The sequence below is a fragment of the Rhamphochromis sp. 'chilingali' genome (assembly GCF_963969265.1).
Source record: "Rhamphochromis sp. 'chilingali' genome assembly, chromosome: 3".
NCBI lineage: Eukaryota > Metazoa > Chordata > Actinopteri > Cichliformes > Cichlidae > Rhamphochromis > Rhamphochromis sp. 'chilingali'.
Genome location: NC_137931.1, coordinates 43,128,273 through 43,143,046, shown reverse-complemented (window position 1 = coordinate 43,143,046; position 14,774 = coordinate 43,128,273). Strand labels below are relative to the sequence as shown.

Below are 14,774 nucleotides of genomic sequence, written 5' to 3'. Positions count from 1 at the left end.
CAATGAGACCGTGAAAATCTCCAACGCACGCACACAAATAAAATAAAAATCAGCCAATATCTAATAAAGAGCTTTATTCAGATTTTAAATAGATTTACAAACCATAAGAAAAAAAAGAAAAACGAGGAAAAAAAAATATATCAAGTGATCGTCAAAATATCCACATGTGCATATCAAGGTAGATTGTAAACAGTCCTTTGAAGCCAAAAAGTGAGACTGCCAGGGGTCAGGTTCACTCAGCTGGAAAAGGGTTTGTTTATTGGTGGTTGTTTTGTTTTTTTCCTGAGGTTCTTGTTGTTTTCTTAACTGCTGGGTTTCCCTCAGTGAGGCTGCCACCAACCAGAGCTCAGAGTGTGGGGAGCAAGGACGATAAAACAGTAGTTTGACCCAAAAAAAAAAATCCCATTCTCACAAACCATTACAATAGAGAGGCAGGGGTTCATTCATAAACTATGTAACAAACACTGATCAATTATACAGTAATGACAACTCTGTGGCGTAAACAGTAGCGGGTAACGATCCCTGCATGGTGTGCCGACTCAGTTTGGCTCTGTTCAACTTTTCCGTTTCATATCTGTGTAACTGGTTCATATCTTTACTCAGTCTTATATGAACAACAAAAGGGCTCTTAACAATAAAGTCAATACATATAAGAGAAAACATTGCAGCCTTTACCACAAATTACAAAGAAAAAAACCAACAACCCTGAAAACAGAAAAGCAGCCCCCCCCCCTCCAAATGCAGCTCAGATAAAATTGAGTTAAGAGGACATTTTTCCTTGGACACAATCCCAACCCTTATAGCAGGTCTAAAACCACAAACACATCATAACAGCATGCTAGTGAAGAACCACATTCTCCTGTTCATGCTTAGAGATAAACCCCATCCCAGTACCTTCCCATTTTTGCTTTTCTTTTCCACATATTTCAGCTCATCTAAAAAAATAAAATAATAAAAAAAACCCATCAGCAAGTATTCTCTCTCTCACACACACACACACACACACACACACACACACAGTCAGGATTTCATCAGAAATACTGTTGGGTGGTGGTAACGGGGGTGTATCAGAGCACTCTTGGCAGTTAGGAGAGGGTCTGATGGTGTACAGTAGACTGAAAACAAGACGCCCCCCCTCCTTCCCCCATCTGTCTCCATTTTTAATTCTTCTGAATCACATCCTGCATCAAGCTGCCACCCGTTTGCCTTTGAGGTAACAGGATTCATTGATACTGATGAGTCAAAATGGCTGGCGCAAAGAAATATGCCAGTACACACAGCCGCCAGCAGGGGGCGAGCTCTGTGAAGGGCAGTGAACAATGCAACTCTTCAGCTCTGGAGACTTGTGCTACTCAGGAGTTGGGATCTCAAACCACAGACCGACACAGCTTCACATGTCCGTCTCTGACCAAGGACACGTGGCTGGCTTGTGAGACTCGAGCTGGAGTTTGGGACACGCTGCAAAGCTCAGCTTTACTGACACGCTTAAAGCACTGCATATTGAGTAAGTTCAAGCACTGACTGCATAGGTTTGTTAAATACAGTACGTTAAATTTCACGAGCAGCAGTGAGCTGGGCTGGCGGTTTCTTAATGCATCCGAGCCACTAGTAGCGCGTGCTTGTACGACGAAGGCCGTGTGGCAGTCAGTAGAGGACGTTTCTGGGGTTCTGGTCTACATGCCATTCTTTAGTTCAGCTGTTCGATCTTACCTTCCTCACTCACACCTCGGACAAATCTGACAGGTGCCGCTATAAATAAGTTCCCTCCATCAGGAGGGCGCCATTTACACAATATCGCCACCTGAGAATTAAAAGAGCAGGGAGGAGGGGGGGCTGACTGACTCCTTATGCCACTTTCCTCTTGCCTGGCTGACTGGGGTTTGACTCATGGATCCCATTGGACAGTCACATGTGGAATATTAGGGAGTGAGGGAAGGCACAAGAGAGTGTGAATGGCAGACAACTTTCATGTGTGGAGCAGCACAAGCCTTGCGGCTTAAAAGGTCAGAGGTGAGGCATGGCAGGGCTTTGAACAGCCTGCAAACTAGAGTAGAGTCACACACACATCCGGGGCTCAGAGGCGGAAACGACTCCGCTTTAGAAAAAGAAAAAACAAAACAACAACTCGCGCAGACACACATACGCACAGCAGGCCAATTATCCTACGTTAGCTTTCTTCACAAATCTTGCTTTACTCTGACCTGAACCTGTCTCCTGATGACTGTGATTAAGAGCAGGTGTGACCATTCTGCACCAAAATTAACTCAGACATCAGATTTGTTCCACTCAAAGCCTGCAGAAGAAATAGGACTCGAAGCTAAAAGGCTAAGCTAATTTTTAGTAAGTGCAGATCAACAGGAGGTGAGGAAACCAAAACTATTACTTTGAAGATTTCCTGCTGAGTGTGCATATTGTGTGTAACCTTTACTAAGAACAGATAAATAAAATAAAACATGTAAGAAACAAGCAGAAAAAACTCTGTAGCCTTCTTTTCTTCAATGCATCGGGTTTTAGTGCGCACGCTGTGACTGCACATGTAACAGAAGGTGGACGGGGGCTGTGCTAAGTGAGTACTGGGGAAGAAGGGGGGAGAGGGGGATTCAAAGTTCAGTTCATGACAGAAGAGGGCGGTCAGCGGTGGGATGGGGGTGTTGAGAACAAGAACAGCGAGCAGGGGGACGATATCGCAGGGCGGGCGAGGTCAGGAGTCCTCAGTGCCCGAGTCGTCCTCATCATAGCAACAGTCCTCATCGTCATCCTCGTCGTCATCATCATCATCCAGCTCCTCGTCATCGTAGTAGTCATCGTATAAGAGGTTGGAGCCGTCGTCCGTGGGTGGGACTTGGGTTCGGACGCAGTACTCGTCCAACGTGACAGGAACCTTGACACCGTCCCGCTCTGCATCCGCTTTGGTAGCCACCACCTGCTTTCTGTAAGACGCAAGGAAGAAACAGAAGAGGTGAAAAAAATAAATAAAAATGAGGCTATGAGCAAGTTTAGTTGTGGCGCTCTGTTTCTACTGTACAGACAAGCAAACGTTTGAAGTGAGGAGACAGCCGAGTGCGTTTTTCTTCCTTCCTGTACCTGATGATCTCGATGTATTCTCTGTCCTTGCCCTTGCTGTCCCTCCACTTTCGGTACATGACGGAGGCGTCCACGTTGGCGGGGGAGAACGTGTTGGGTTCATTCAGCAGAGAGATCACACTGAGCAGGATGGTCCTGAGAGAGAGGCCGACAGCGGAACGAGTGATTAAAATAGTTGAAGGCAATACAGGATGAGGAGAAGGAAACGGGGCGGAGAGTAGCAAAGATGGAGGTAAGACGAGACAAGAGACACTGAGTGCAGGAAGCAGAAGTGTACAGAAATGGAAAGACAGACATACACAGACAAAAAGAGGGAGAGAGGGTGAGGGAGGGAAGGAGGGAGATGAAGGTCAGGGTCAGACGAGCAGCCTGTTAACCCTCTGATCATCTGCCTCTGCTGCTGCGTTTGACTTTATTGGCCTAAACACAGCTGTGATTAAGAGACCAGTCACACAAACATGCGTGGGCAGTTTGTTTTATCCTCCAAAACATTTTTACACACTCTCCTCCTGTAAATAATATTAAGCTGCTTTTGTATCTGTCGCTTCTGTCTGCAGCAGTCGGAGGATCCTTTATGAAAGACACAGCCGTAGTGGATTTTGTCTACGCTGAGCACAGAAAAAAAAGACAACTGAGAATCTGGAGGGACCAAGTAATTCAATCTGTGTCACGCAAATATCAGAAATAAAGACGTATGAATTAAACATCATGTTTGGGTGTTTGCTGCATTTAAACTGCAGCAAGCTGAGAAAAGGCCTCAAGCAATCATCCTGTTTTCATGCTACAGGATCTGGACTCAGCCATCTACATTTTCTGCTCTGTAGGCAAAAATGCAGCACTGCTTTTGTAATATTCAGCTCTGAGGCTTCATTACTGTGGACAAAATTGCAGTAAAGAAATTCATTTTCCAAAGTACATAATGTAGCTGCTGTCTTGCCACCACACTTGAGTAATGGTGAAGCTGTTTAGAGGCTCACAAATGTACCCATAGAGCTGGTATTACATCCAGTAGCAAGGAAAGACAACAATGCCGCCCGAATGTAAGAAAATGTCTGTGCTCGGCTACAAACATTGTCTAGCTCCTCCCCTGATCCTCCATGATCAGCATGACTGGCCACGGCCAATGACCTTCTTTAGCAGGTGCACAGCCAGTGCATCTCCAGATCTGTTCAAACGTTCCCACTCTATGATTAAAGGAAAATCCCGACAGACACAAAATGCATTATGCATCTAAATGAATCAATTAAAAATTCATTATGGTCTCGCTACAAGCCAGAAAAAAGAAAAAAATCTCTGCAGATCATCATCTTTTTTTTTTTTTTTTTTCTTGAGTTGTTCCAGAGCCTGACGTGTACCTGACGTTCTGTGTGGGGTTCCACCTCTCCGATGGCAGCTCACCGCTCTGTGGGTCGTCCACTGGTGGATGAAGGATGGAGATGCACACATCCCCGTTCTAGGGACATGAGACAGTAAACAAGCATGTTCAGACAAGCAGTCACCTTTAAGAAGCGCGAAAAGATTCAAATATTAGGGCTACATGTTGAAAAAAAAAAAAAAAAAAAAAAAAAAAAATCTACTTCGAATCACAAAAATGTCAACGTTTGACAGTCACTTCTCTCTCTCTCTCTCTCTTTTTTTTTATTTTTAAAATTGTTCAGATTTACCTCGTAGATGTTCGGGTGCCACATTTTGGTGAGAAAGCGGAAAGCTGGTGGAGAGTACGGGTAGTCGATGGGAAACTTGATCCGAGCCTTGGGGTGAGAAAAGACACCTATTAGCAGCGTACTGACAGGACGAGTGTTTACCTCTCTCTCTCTCTCTCTCTCTCTCTCTCTCTCTCTCTCTCATGAACAGACAAGTTGTGACCAATTTCCCTTGTCACCGCCTGGTAACCATTTCAACTAATTAGTACAACCGAGCAACAAGATGATTGCTTTACCCACAGTTTGTCTTTAATTAAAGACAGTCTTGGCGCCATTTGCTTACATTGTGTAATGGATCTACGCACACGCACGGTCAGAAACAACTGCAAGTCTGAATGATTCTGCAGAAGAAATAAAAGCATGCATGTGTGTGGCTCTCTGTCGGGGTACTCACTGACATAATGCACGCCCTAGGCGTTACTTTAACCATCAAAACCCAACCTAACATGTGCCCCAAACAGTCCTGTGTCAGATAAGCCAAGCCATAATGTTCTCTCTTCCAAGGTCTAAAACTCTGAAGTGGTCCTCAAAAAGATAACCACACAAGTACAGACACAGCTGCCAAGGAGAGAGGGCTTTATTTTGACTGCTTCTCTTCACAAAGCCCTACACTGCAGCGCTGGTGCCAACGCGCAGCAGCTGATTGAAGACCTCCACAATCATGCTGATCAGCGTCAGTCGTGATTGAAAGAAACCTCTAAATACCTACTACAGGGTCAGTGCAAAACATAGCTAATGACAGTGTAATGTAATACGGTGTGGAGGAAGGGAGGGATGGAGGCTTGCAGTCCGTTCAGCTGCAAAGCGCGTGGAGCTTAGAGAAACACCGGAGGCTGGGGGGGGGGGGGGGGGGGGGGGGGGGGGGGGTGGTAATGGTGCTGGTATAAAGACATTGTGTTTGTCCTCTCCAGCTGTCACTGCAACCCAAGACAATCCACTACTCACACTCATGTTCTGCCATTATGTGTCCTCACACTGAAAACAACCACACAGACACACACTGTAAATCCTGTGTGGAAGACCACTCCTCCGTTTTCCATAAAGCGTGCCATGGGAGAGACGGTGACGGAGCACACACACCAACAGGACTTATTATACACGAACGCATCACTCACATCATGAAACCTTCTGACCCCCCCCCGCCAAAGTCTCTCTCACACACACCCGTGTACATTTGCTGATTCGGCATGGTCAGCTGGTCCTCGCCACAGTGAACCAACTAGCAGGAGAGGGAGTGAACTGGCAGCAGGGGTGTTGGAAGAGCAGTAGTTGGAGGAGGTCGAGGGGGATTTCATTTGAACTAAAGGGGGTTGGGCTCTATATAATTTTATAAGCTTTGAGCCTTCTTTGACCGCTTTGCCTAATTTAACCCTCGAGCATGCAGCCAAATGTTTTATCTGTGCAAAACACTGAGTGACTTGTTGATAGTCACAGAATACTCTGCATTTAAGAGTCTTTGTCATGAAGGAGTGAGTTTGTACATCCCGACTAACAACACAAGATAAATTCAGTCAGCCTGCTTATCCTAACCTGCGCTCTCCATATCATAGCAGGGCAGAGAGGAAGTGTTGACAATCCTGAGAGAAGAGGGCCTGAAAAAAATAAAACCCCCGAGTTTGACCGGCCTTGCCAGATAACTGGCGACCCATCAGAGTGCAGAGTTCAAGCCAACATTGTACACATTACAGCCTAGCAGCAGTGCAACACATAGCAGCTAGCCAGGCGGGCGGAGGAAGGGGGAGGAGGCCATACAGCAACAGTGATTGCTTAGTTTTTAGTCCAAAACAATATAAGCAGTAAGATCATATCAGTCCCCTGGCTGGAAATGGGGCAAAGGAGACATTAGTTTGTATATTTTGGAAAGCTGGCCCTCCGTTGCTCCCCCTTTCCACAGCATGTCCATAGATAGTCAAATATCTGCTGTAATTTAGAGCTCAATAAATAAGCTGACAGTGACAGCATTTACCGGTAAGGATGTTTTAAATAAACCACACTAATCATCAGCAGCCATTCAACAACACTTTCGGTCACAGTGAGAAAGTTCTGGGTTTCAATCTCCTGGTCAGGTGGGCCTTTTGGGATTCAGCTTTGCATATCCACAGCCAAAATGCAAAGACTAAAGCACAGTATGAACGTATGGGGAAATATAGCTTGTAGCCTAAAGCACTTTCAGTGGTAACGTAGACAAAAGTGTTATGTAAATGCTCCTTCATTTTCATCTGTTCTGACTCAACAGATAATACAAGGACTGGTTTTGGCCGAGTGTGCCGAAACATCCTTCCAGTGCCCGTTTTTCCCCAAACAAACAGTGAATGAGTCTCTAACATGCTTCTTTAAGATGGTTGCAACTACTTCACAGGACATATCATGGATTAAAACTAGAATTACTCCCCAAACCACCATTAAAATTTGTTTTACACCTCTGGCAGAGAGCCTTCCATATAAGCAGTTTCATCCAAATCTATTCAAAGCCACCGAGATACCGTGAAACCAAAAGGTGATGAGATGTGGAAGAAATCTGATACTCTATCCAACTGTGGGGAAGTTCAAAAGAAGAACACAGCTCTGTGGTGAGACAAACTCACCCTGCCCGTCAAGAAACAGCCAAATCTGTACGTCTGAATAAATAAGTTGAATCAATATCTCAGTTTTTAACCTCGGGCTGAGAGACCCATGTCGCAACCCTTCCCATAAAATAGTCCCATTCATCATAACCCTGCGAGCCTGAGAGCAAATAAGAAAGCAGGAAGGTAGGGATATGCATTAACAATAATCATGAGCGAAAAGGAAAGAGTGCGATTTCACATTGCAGCTTAGCAAGAGGCTTCAGACTGTTTTCCTGTTCTAAAACAGCTCTTTGACCTACCTTACATATGACTACCTATTATACAGCTGATGGCTGCAGATGGATGTGGATAGAGGAGATAATGCATAGATGAGGTAAAGAAGTGGCCCAAGCAAAGACAGGCTGCTTGGTTGGCTTATTTGCTCTGCAGCTGTGAGCCGCTTCAGCTCCAAACAGACAGAAGATAAGAAACACGGGAGGAGAAGGAGCGAGGACACTGCAGCAGGGTCTTCGATGCCCAATATCAGCGTTCTCTTTTCAAATGCATCTACGGTCCTGCTCCGAGTCTTTACCTCAGTCTCTTCCCATACAGCTGCTCAACCAAGACGTTTACCCAAAACAGAGTGCTATTCTCAGAGTATCTGTTGAAATATGCTGGTTTGCATGTCATGCCTGATAATTGGCCCGAGAAGCCAATTAACAGCCTTAATTCTCAGAAGGAGATTCACTTTGAACATCTCATCTGAGAAGCTGACAGGAAGTGCAGCTGATTTTTCTTTTGCCAGGCAAACCCCCCCCCCCCCCCCCCAAAAAAAAAACTTATAAAACACTCCCCTTGTTATTGTCGCATCATAGACAGTGAAGATCAGTTTCCTCTTTCTATGAAAATCTTTGACTGTGACCTGAAAAGCTGCCTCGAGGAAGGAACGAGTCAGAGAAAGAGCACGCCCACCCTGCCGATAATGACAAGCGAGGCGAAGTAAATCAGGTCAATGCAAAGACCCTGAACAGAACAAATCATTCTGCTCTCCCTGTGCACCTCTTCACCGTCCCCACAGACCTTATCCTTTCTCACGCATATGCAGGACAAGGAAAACGGCCCCGGCACCGAGCAGATTCCACACAGCACGTGCAGATCTGTGAGACTAACAGGTTCAGATCCAACAGACTCCCCTTTCTCTTCAATTGTTTTTAATTCTCATCCTTCTGGTTGTTGCAAACTGTAATACAGATATATTTCAAACAACTCTTAGGTGATCTTAGCACAAGGACATTTCAAGAAGCCCACCGAGCCACGTCTCAGAGATGATTATTGCACCAGTGGCCCAAACAGGAAGAGGAAGAGAACACACTGCCAGGGCTTCAGGGGATGGTTATAACCGTCTACCAGAGCCTCACACTCACTTCTGCTCACAGCAGGCTGCGCCTTCAAAGCGGGGGGGCATTGCAAGGAAAAGGGCTGTGCCTGCTCTTGATCTGGCCCCTTCAATATTCCCTGTTTTTTGGAGGGTTTTTTCCTCCCCTCTACCCTGCTCTTGTTTCTCTGTGACACAGCCAGAGGGGGAAACATGACTCCAGCAGCTCAGCCAGGCACACTGCAGTCAGGTTAGGTTTTTTTTTTTTTTTTTTTTTTACACTCTCTTCTATTGCTACTGCAAGGCTAACAGAGAACATGTACAAATTCTGTAGCATATTAGGAAGGTGCAACTACAAAGTCAGCTTCTTGATCGCAAACAGTGTCTGTCATCTGATTGTCAAGTGCTTTAAAACAAAAACAGACAGGCCCGGGCAAAAACCAAAGGGCAGCTCTCCTCTCTCATAACAGCTGTGAACATGGGGGTCTGTCAGTCGAGAAAAACGCTTGACTTGAAAGATTAAAGGTATTTTCTTTTAGAGTATTAGCTGCAGATCCCTCATTTACACTATGACCTCAAGTAAGAAAGTTGACACAGCCCCTCCACCCAACCTTCAAAAGACCTGTGCCACTTGACACATAGTGAGAGATCTACAAGTCACCACAGGAAACTTTCCTGCGAAGCATAATTAGATGACGGTATCTGTGGACATAAATAGTGAATGCTGCATCTTTTGCTGCTTTTGAAGTGGAGGGCAAAAAACAAAAACCTCCTCCTGGAGAGTACAGAGCTACGATCAGTTCAATGCTTTAGGTTATTCCAACACAGAGGTATTAGAAGCAGTACAAATATACAGAAATGTAGCAAATGGTGAACTAACTATTTTGTTTCAGGCAAAGTAAAAATGTCTCTGTCATACGACTTGGTGACCTGGCCGACCCCGCCTCATGTCAGTGTGTTCTAGAAAACGTTTGGCAAAATTAAAAATGTCTGGGCTGTTTCACTTGTGGCTAATGGTTACGGTTTTCGGCAGACATCAAATGTACTGCCGACAGCAAAATTAAACCCACAGCTTTAAATACACTTGTGGAAGTGGTGCACTTTGTGATGCAAACTGTAGTGTTTGCACGTGTTCAGGGTGGGACAATAGCTTAAAGTCCTTACAGAAGCAATTCTTGCCGCACTAGCCATCTTAAAAACACTGATTGTTAAAGCCTGAACTTCAGTGCTCACCTGCACATAAAACATTGCACTTTTATATTTGAACCACCAGTCAAAGGTGAATAAAACTAATTCCATCTGCCTTCTTGCATCAATTCGGGACTATTTGAGTGCAGTGCCTCTTTCGTGACGTCTCTGACTGTCACAGCTGTTAAACTTTGCTGAATTTGTATTGTGTCCATGTTCTGTAACTAATTTTAAAGGACTGCAATTCAAGTTCAAATCATCAACAAGTCGCTGCTCACTAGATAAATCTGTGAATACGCAAACATCTAAAGTTCTGCAGCAGTCACACTCGATACGTGATACTATGCTTCCTATGATTTGGGCTGGTGAGTAAGCTGTTAAAGCCGTGGAGTGTTTTTAGCTGTGTGACTCAAATCTTATCCCCGGGGACAAACAGATGTGAGGAGAAAGAAGAAGAAGAAGAAGAAAAAGCAGAGTGAGAGAGTCAAACACTCATTACACTCAGTGTAATCTACACACAGTTTCCTGCACTGAGAATATTTTTAAACTCTCTGCATTACCAAAGTTTTCATATTTAAGCCTCACGGTGCAATATTATCACAATACTTCACTCCTGATACAATATTAATGCAACTTTTAACATTTTGCAAGGTTTAACATTTATCACCTTTTTTTCCAACCGCAAATTACATCCTCAAACTTTGTCAGTTTTAAATAAGATAACACTATCTTGCTTTAGTTTATCTTTTGCTGCGAAATGAGATCGTCAATGCTGCTATCAGTCTGTGGTTGAATGGGGTCAAGTTGCCAATACGATGCAATCAGTTTCTGATAATACAGCAATTACTGTGATAAATTGTCAAAAAAAAAAAAAAAAAATATCACACACATATAATTCCATTTGCACTTAGATCTTGGCCGTTTGCCTGCATTTATAAATTAGACATCAATTATTTCTGAGAGTGATTGCCGTCAGTACAACTCAGACTGCAAACATTTGCAGAAAGAGTGCCTCCTTTAACCTGTGCAATCACCTCGCCACCAAAACTGGTCGTGAGCGTGAAACACCATGAGGGTACGGGCAGCCTAGTCGCCAATCAATCGGTTGCAGAATGTACAAAAAAAAATGCAATCACCAGACAGCCACCGTTTTTATGCTTTGATTTGTAGTTGCAAGAAGGTTGCGGCCCTATTTCTACTCCTGTGACTGAGCCATTAGCTTAATTAGGAGATAATTAAGTTTGTCCAGTGTTGAATGGTTTTTCAGTTGAGCTGATTTAATGCAAGCTTCCTCAGCTAACATTATCACAGGATGGTGGAGCATGAGATGTGCCCTCTTGTTTCCAGTATTCCCAAAATATTTGATACCATTTAAGAAAATATCAATATTTGGTGTCCCTGTATCGCTTCAATACTGCCACAAAAAATACTGATGCTATGCTGTATTGATTCTTTCCCCCCACCACTACTAATTATCAGTCCTTTTCAGGTAGTGTCGTTAAATCCCCAAGCACACCTTGACCTTTCTCAGCACCTAGTATGGGAACCACTGCTCTGGCCAACTCAGCTGTTCATGTCCCAAGACCACAGCTTACTACAGGCCAAAGTCAGTAAACGTCAGAGTCTCAGAACCTAAATGGATTCCTCACATGAATACACAGAAATGTCAGCAAATGGGTGTTAGCACCAGCGAGTATATGAAAGTCACAGGTCATGGTCAGCTTATCATTATCAGGCACTGTGTGTTTACTTCTGCACCGTGTGTTTACTAAAGCAACCAGGACAGTTATCTAATCCTGTGTGAGTGACACTTCAATACGTCTCGGTCCACTCTGTGCGTGCCCGCCTGCATGCATAATGTGTTCGTCATGGTGTGCCTTTTTCAAAGAAACACCCATGTGAAATAAACGCCTGAGTCAGCCAGGTTGCACGTGACGTCAGTATCAGCCCCGCTTCAGATGAACAGGCCTCACAGCGAGTCATAACTCTTTGTTTGTTTTGGGAACACCAAAAAGAGGTGGTTCTTTCCCTCTCCTCTTTTTTCCCCCCTCCCTTCTCTCTTCTGAATATTGCAAACTGGTCGGATAGAAACCCAGCACAGAACAATGAGTCACAGCCATGCGGCAGATTTCACAGCCAAGCTGTGCATTCCTGGCCCAACAAAGGAATCCTGTACACGGCAACCACACAGACCCACTGAACACCGTCTACGGGAGCCTGGTCGGGCCCCTCCATTTGCGCTTACAGGCTTTAAAAAGAGCAGAGGCAAAATGAAGACTGCTTCTTAGGAACTGGAACTACAAAAAAAACCTCAGGACAGCTGAAGGGACAGTGTGCAAGAAGGGTGGTGTTACATGAGGTCTGCAGACAATATTAATCATTTACAGCTTAACAACTGTTGTATGGATACAAAACAGGCTTAGCATTGGGAGGAAATAAAACCAAGTCATTGTAAAGCAATCGTGCAGAATTTGTTACTTTGCTTTTCTGCAAATTATATTCGGGTTTCAAGCAAACATTATTGTGCCACGTCAATAAAAGGCTTGTCATCTGTTTGTTTTGTTTTTTTATACACAGTAAAAAAAAATTAAATTAAATAAAAACAAAAAAAATCTGAAGCACAGCTACTTGGGGCTTTATTGCACTAAACATAAACAAAGTAATGAATCCAATCGCCCTCCAGGATGAGCATCACAGCACCAAAAACAATGACTCCAGTGAGTTGCAACGTTTGAACGTTAGAATTAGAAAACATGACATGCCAATATAAAAACTTGTACTAGAACTTTAAAACACTACTTAATGGTCAGTACTCAGGGGGTTAAAGGGCAGAGAAATGGCACACTCAAACATCAGCCGCAGAAATCTTCTGAAGACGGAAATACGATGGCGGCGGTTTATAATCAGCACAAATTCTGTTAAACAGGAACAAAACCAACGCATCTTTACTCTCAAGGGAGGAAGTAGACGAGAAAACAAATTATGAGTCACTACACAAGTTAGACAAGTTAAGGCTGGAAGCCATTTAGGTTAGTACCATGCATGTATGTATGGTACATTTGAATAACCAACAAAAAAAAGTACTCAAGCCAGGGCTGCTAAATTGTAATGATGAACACAAAGAAAAGGATTGAATTAGCGAGATAGATGATGAGCTTAACTATCAAGGTAGTGCTGGAGGCGGTTATGCTCAACAACCTTTTGTTTCAAGCCAACAAAAAAGTAACTCGGGCACATGTCAGATCTGTAAGAGACCTAATCTGTGTTTTGATGGAAAAATATGCCCAAGCAACAAAGTTCTCATGGACTCTTGTTGGTTTAAAGTTAAACAAAGAAGTATTTGTCACAATAACGCTAAACAGGGGGCAATTAGCCAAGTTAACGTTATTAACTATTACCTGCTGCTGGTGGAAACGGTTACATGAAGGGTGAGGTTGGTCGCTTGGTTGCCCTGTATGATCAAATTACTGAAATATACAGTAAAACTAACCAGTTAAAGAACAATAGACGGACTGCTAGCTAACATTAGCCACTCACCTTAAAATAACCACCCTCGTAGTGTGTATTCGGGGGTCCGAATATCGCTACTTCCCAGTTGTACAGGTCCGACTCGTCCACCAAAGTTATTTTGAACCCTTCGACCGGCTCATCTTGGAGACTTTTCATCTCCAACATTAACGCTTTTTGGGAACTGGCTACATGATGTCTATTCTGAGCCATATTCCACGGCGATTTTTATATAAAAAAAAATATATCAGCGACCCACCACAGCTGTGACTGCGAAGGACAAAGCTAGCTCGTTACAAACAACAGCTAACAGTAGAAGAACGGCGCTCGTCACGCAGGAACGGTTGGTTTCCGTTTGTGTGCGGTGCCAAAACGCGGCTGGGCTTTATTTGGCCGGAGCTGGTGCGCCTTCCTCTCTGTTGTTGTGAACAATCCAACGGAGCCCCAACGACCATGAACCTACCGTTATCAAGTCGAAGGCATTACTTGCCTTATTTCCGGTGACATTCTTCAAAATAAAACTCTAAAGTATCAGTAGCCCATATCAGACAGCTGTGACCCCCCCTGAATTCTTATTTTTTTGCTAATTTTTCAAACTTGTCTGTTTGAGATCGTCAAACAAATTTGTGATATTATGTCATTAATAAAAGTATATATTTATCATAGTTTAACCCATATAAATACAAAACAAAGTTTTTAAAATATGCTTTCATTTTTCAAATCACAAGAGCAGTCGCCTCAAGGCACTTTATTCTGCAAGATAAAGACCCTACAATAGTACAGAGAAAACTGTAACAATCAAACCACCTCCTGTGAGCAAGCACTTGGTGACAGTGGGAAGGAAAAAACCCCTTACAACAGGAAGAAACCTCAGGCAGGGGTATCCATCGAGTGGTTGGGGGTGAGAGAAGGAAAACGGAACAACACAAACATTTGTGTTTGTGCCAGAGATTAATAATAACTACTGATTAAATGCAGAGTGGGGTGTAAACACATAGTGAGTGAATAAGGTAAGTGAAGAAGAAACATTCAGTGCATCACAGGAAGCCCCCAACTGACTATTGGCCTGTTACAGCATAATTAAGGGAGGAGTCAGGGTCAGCTGATCCAGCCCCAACTAAATGCTTTATCAAAAGTTTTAAACCTTGAAAATAGAAAGGGTGTCGGTCCACGGAATCCAATCTGGGAAATGGAATTGACCTGGGCGACTTGCTGTAAATGATAGACCCATGAATTCTGCTGTCTGCCAGAAAATCCTGAAGGAGAATATCTCACCAAGTCCACCTTTGAAAGGAAAATTAAAGTTTTGATTTTGTGGTTGCCTAATCAAAGTCCAGGTCTGATAAACTTACTTTCTCATGACCAAAATTC

The 14,774-nt window shown here is 43.8% G+C and overlaps 1 protein-coding gene across 1 annotated transcript; it reads right to left on the bottom strand.

Annotated features, from left to right (window-relative positions):
- Nucleotides 1-59: 59 nt before the first annotated feature.
- cdc34a (cell division cycle 34 homolog a) lies at nucleotides 60-13,854 on the bottom strand. Its single transcript, XM_080879118.1, has 5 exons — nucleotides 13,434-13,854; nucleotides 4,749-4,835; nucleotides 4,440-4,537; nucleotides 3,085-3,219; nucleotides 60-2,930 (listed from the first exon to the last, which is right to left on the bottom strand). The coding sequence occupies exons 1-5, from the start codon at nucleotides 13,614-13,616 to the stop codon at nucleotides 2,702-2,704; spliced, it is 732 nt and encodes a 243-aa protein (XP_080735244.1). The 5' UTR covers nucleotides 13,617-13,854; the 3' UTR covers nucleotides 60-2,701.
- Nucleotides 13,855-14,774: the final 920 nt, after the last annotated feature.

What these genes read in the sequence shown, in the direction of transcription:
- cdc34a (XM_080879118.1), bottom strand. Translation starts at nt 13,616, where the DNA reads ATGGCTCAGAATAGACATCATGTAGCCAGTTCCCAAAAAGCGTTAATG. An exon ending in ACGAGGGTGGTTATTTTAAG is followed by an intron (nt 4,836 to 13,433) that starts GTGAGTGGCTAA and finishes TCTCACCCCAAG; the next exon opens with GCTCGGATCAAGTTTCCCAT. An exon ending in GAATACATCGAGATCATCAG is followed by an intron (nt 2,931 to 3,084) that starts GTACAGGAAGGA and finishes TGCGTCTTACAG; the next exon opens with AAAGCAGGTGGTGGCTACCA.